Source organism: Rhincodon typus, chromosome 37 (assembly GCF_021869965.1).
Source record: "Rhincodon typus isolate 14 chromosome 37, sRhiTyp1.1, whole genome shotgun sequence".
NCBI classification, from domain to species: Eukaryota; Metazoa; Chordata; class Chondrichthyes; order Orectolobiformes; family Rhincodontidae; genus Rhincodon; species Rhincodon typus.
In genome coordinates, this window is record NC_063368.1 from 20,851,215 (window position 1) to 20,854,693 (window position 3,479).

Consider the following 3,479-nt stretch of genomic DNA (forward strand, 5'->3'; position numbering starts at 1 on the left):
GGCGCTGAGGGAGCGCCGCGCTGTCGGAGGGTCGGCGCTGAGGGAGCTGTCTGATTTCAGAGAGGCATAACCGGTGATGGGTTAACTTGAGGTTTACCACGTCCCAGACGATCACAGGAATTGGGGAGAATCCTTCACGGTTACCTCAGCCGATGTGGGAAATAAGCCCACCGTGTTGGGATCACTCTGTGTTGTCGGCCCACCATCCAGCGACCTGAGCCAAATTACTGTCATTAAATGTGCAATTACTCTTCAATCCAAGTTAAAGGAGTGCCTGAGAATTAAGTTGAAATAGAAATGCACTTTCTATGTTTTAAACTCAGGATCATCTCGGTATTCCTGCCGTTGCTCGTTCATTTTAAAATGTTCATAGAATCATTGAACCCCTACAGTGTGGAAGAGGGTCATTCGGTCAATACCAACCCTCCAAAGAGCAACTCACCCCACTTCCCTATCCCTGTAACCCTGCGTTTCCCATGGGTAATCTACACATCCCTGGACACTATGGACAATTTAGCATAGCCCTTCCACCTAACCTACACATCTTTATTCATTCGTTGTTAGACCGGGCAGAATGATGCCTAAAGCTCAAAAGGGCGATCATTTTGATCGTGGAACCGAAATGACGAAGCCCCGCCTCGAGGTAGCTGTGCCACTGTAAGAGGTTGGCCATCCCGTGACGTCACCGAGGTGCGTTCCATCTTCCTTGTGACACTTGGTTGCCACGGGAACCGATGACCAATGGGAGGCCGCGGATCTGTTTATGGCGGCGCCCCCGGAGTAAAGCCGGAAGCAGTGGTAGAGCAGCATGTCCGCCTTGTACCTGAGCACCGGCGCCCTGGCCAGGTACTGGAGAAGGGGGGAAAATGAAGGGGGAATTGAGGGTGTTGGGGAGAGGATGAATGGAGGATTTGGGGAGAATGGGGGGTGAATAGAGGAGGGAGTTGAGAGAGGAACAATGGGCGATAAGGGGTGGCGGGGGTTATAGCGAGATGGGGCTGTGGGATACTGGGGGTCACCCAGGCAGAGATGGATGGGTGGACGTTGTAGGGAGGGGGGGAATCGGAGAGAGGATGAGGGGAGAATGGGGGGGCGGGGGGAGGGTTCTGGGGGCTCCGCACGGGACGGGATGGTGAGGGGGGTTCTGAACGGGATGGTGAGGGGGGGTCAGGGTGGATGGTGAGAGGGGTGGGGGTGGGTTGGTGAGGGGAGTCGGGATGGGTTGGTGAGGGGGGGTCGGGGTGGGGCGGGGGGGTTGGGGGGGGGGGGGGGGGGTGGGACGGTGGTACTGCCCCCGTGGAGGGCAGTATGATAGCCGCGGGAAGCGGATTGTGGTAGATTTTGGATGTCAGCATTTCCGGGGATTAGATTCCTGAGCAGCTCCTTCCGTCCCTCCCCCCACAGCCCTCAGCCTGTCCGTGCGGCCCGAGCCGGAGCTGGAGGAATCGGAGCGAGAAGGTCGATGCGGCCGGGGGTTAGGAACGGAGCCCACAGGAAGGTGCAGTTTCCCGTCTATATGCCGTGAGGGGTGGGATAGGGATGGGGGGATTGTTAAATACTTGGTCTAACTCCTGAGGAGCTCTTCAACTGACTCTACCCCAACCAGGTCTACCCACCAAACCGGACAACTGCCCCTAACCTAGCCCACTGCCTGGTACCTTCTGTCCTGGCCCCCTAACCTCCAAACCTTGAGTGACTGTGATGCTGGACTTCTAAATCACAGACTACACCAACAAGAGCGGTGTGTCCTGTCGGATTTAAAGTAAAGCTCCGTATCTCTCTGTAGGAACCAGAACAGAATCTGCTAGATTTACAGAATCCCTACAGTGTGGAACCAGGCCATTCTGCCCATCGAATCCACACCTACCTTCCGAAGACCATCCCAACCAGACCCACTCTCTACTTCCCTAATCCACCTAACCTGTGCACTGCTGGACTGTGGGAGGAAACCGGAGCACCCGGAGAAAACCCACGCTGACACGGGCAGAATGTCGCCCGAGGCTGGAATCGAACCGGGGCCCCCAGAGCTGTGAGGCAACAGCGGTGACACTGATCCTGTCAGGAATGCGGAGCTCTTTCTTAATGTAAAAATGGTAAAAGCCTTAATCGGACTCGACACCTTAACTGTTTCTCACACCACAGGAGCTGCCAGACCTGCGAAGTTTCTGCAGAACTTTGTATTTTTGTTACTGAGACAGGATGAGCAGCTCGCACGGGGCTGGTTACTGGAAGGGCTCACTGGGTGGTATTTGCAGTGAGGGTGAAACAAAGCAACGGAAAGCGGCTTTGAAAGCTTGAGGCCGGAGTCTGTGGTACTTGTGACACTGCAGCAGCTTCTCTTTGAGTTACTATCCCGCGAGTTGACAGCTGCTGCAAGGTTTAATCTGCTTTCACCTGCCTGCTCCAATCCATCAGCCTGACAATGAGAGAGAGAGAGAGAGATTCCCTAACCTTGGCGACCTTTCCCCTGGACAGAGATAGTAGGAACTGCAGGTGCTGGAGAATCTGAGACAACAAGGTGCAGAGCTGGATGAACACAGCAGGCCAAGCAGCATCAGAGGAGCAGGAAAGCTGACGTTTCGGGCCTAGACCCTTCTTCAGAAAGAACATCAGCCTTCCTGCTCCTCTGATGCTGCTTGGCCTGCTGTGTTCATCCAGCTCTACACCTTGTTTTCCCCTGGACAGGCTGCTGTGGCTTTCTCAGCTGCTCTGATCGACTAACCAACTTTAAAACCTGCGCCTTCGAAGGTGCTGGATCTCCTCCAGCAGCCGCTGTACTGTATCAAAAGAATGAGAGGAAAATAAGACAGCTTTTACTATCCGATCTTGTAGTACCATTCCGTCCTGGCGCTGCCTCTGATCGCTCTCACTGTGCATCCCACATCCTCCACTGCGCGTTCCCAAATTGCCACCAAAGAAATATCGCCTTTGTCCCTGCCTCCAAGCTTAGTTACCAGGGACTGATTCCGTCCCTTCTCCAGCTGAGAGTTGATGAGCTGGAGTCTGAGCTTCAAAAACTGCCACACAACTGGTAGGGGCAGAGTTGCCTGGACGCTGTGTTTCAGGAGGCAGTCACACCCCTTAGATTAACTGCCTCGAATTGAGTCAGTGGGCAGGGACAGGAGGGTGTGACTATCAGCGAGGCAGTTCCAGGGATCCTGAAGATAGTGCTGAAGGAGCCTCAGCCCTTGAGCGTGTCTAACAGGTTTGAGATTCTTGTTCCCTGTGTGGATGAGCACTGGGGCTGCAGGGAGGATGAACAAAATGACCATAGCACTGTGGGACAGGGAACCATTCTAGACGGCGGGGGAGGGGGGCGTGGTAGAAAAGAGAAATGTAGTTGTAATCGGGGACAGTATAGTCAGTGGAATAGACACTGTTCTCTGTGGCCAAGATCGAGAGGCCCAAAGATGTTGCTTGCCTGGTGCCCAGGTTCAGGATATCTAGACTGAAATAACACAGTGTGGCGCTGGAGAAAC

At 54.4% G+C, this 3,479-nt stretch overlaps 1 protein-coding gene across 1 annotated transcript in view; it reads left to right on the forward strand.

The window, feature by feature from the left end:
- The first annotated feature begins 795 nt into the window (after window positions 1–795).
- The window catches only part of LOC125487141 (tubby-related protein 3-like), a 14,618-nt gene continuing 11,934 nt past the window's right edge, over window positions 796–3,479 (forward strand). Inside the window, exon 1 of the mRNA XM_048617386.1 lies at window positions 796–846. Within this exon, the coding sequence (XP_048473343.1) occupies window positions 809–846 (38 nt within the window). The 5' untranslated portion in view covers window positions 796–808. The remainder of the gene's footprint in view (window positions 847–3,479) is intronic.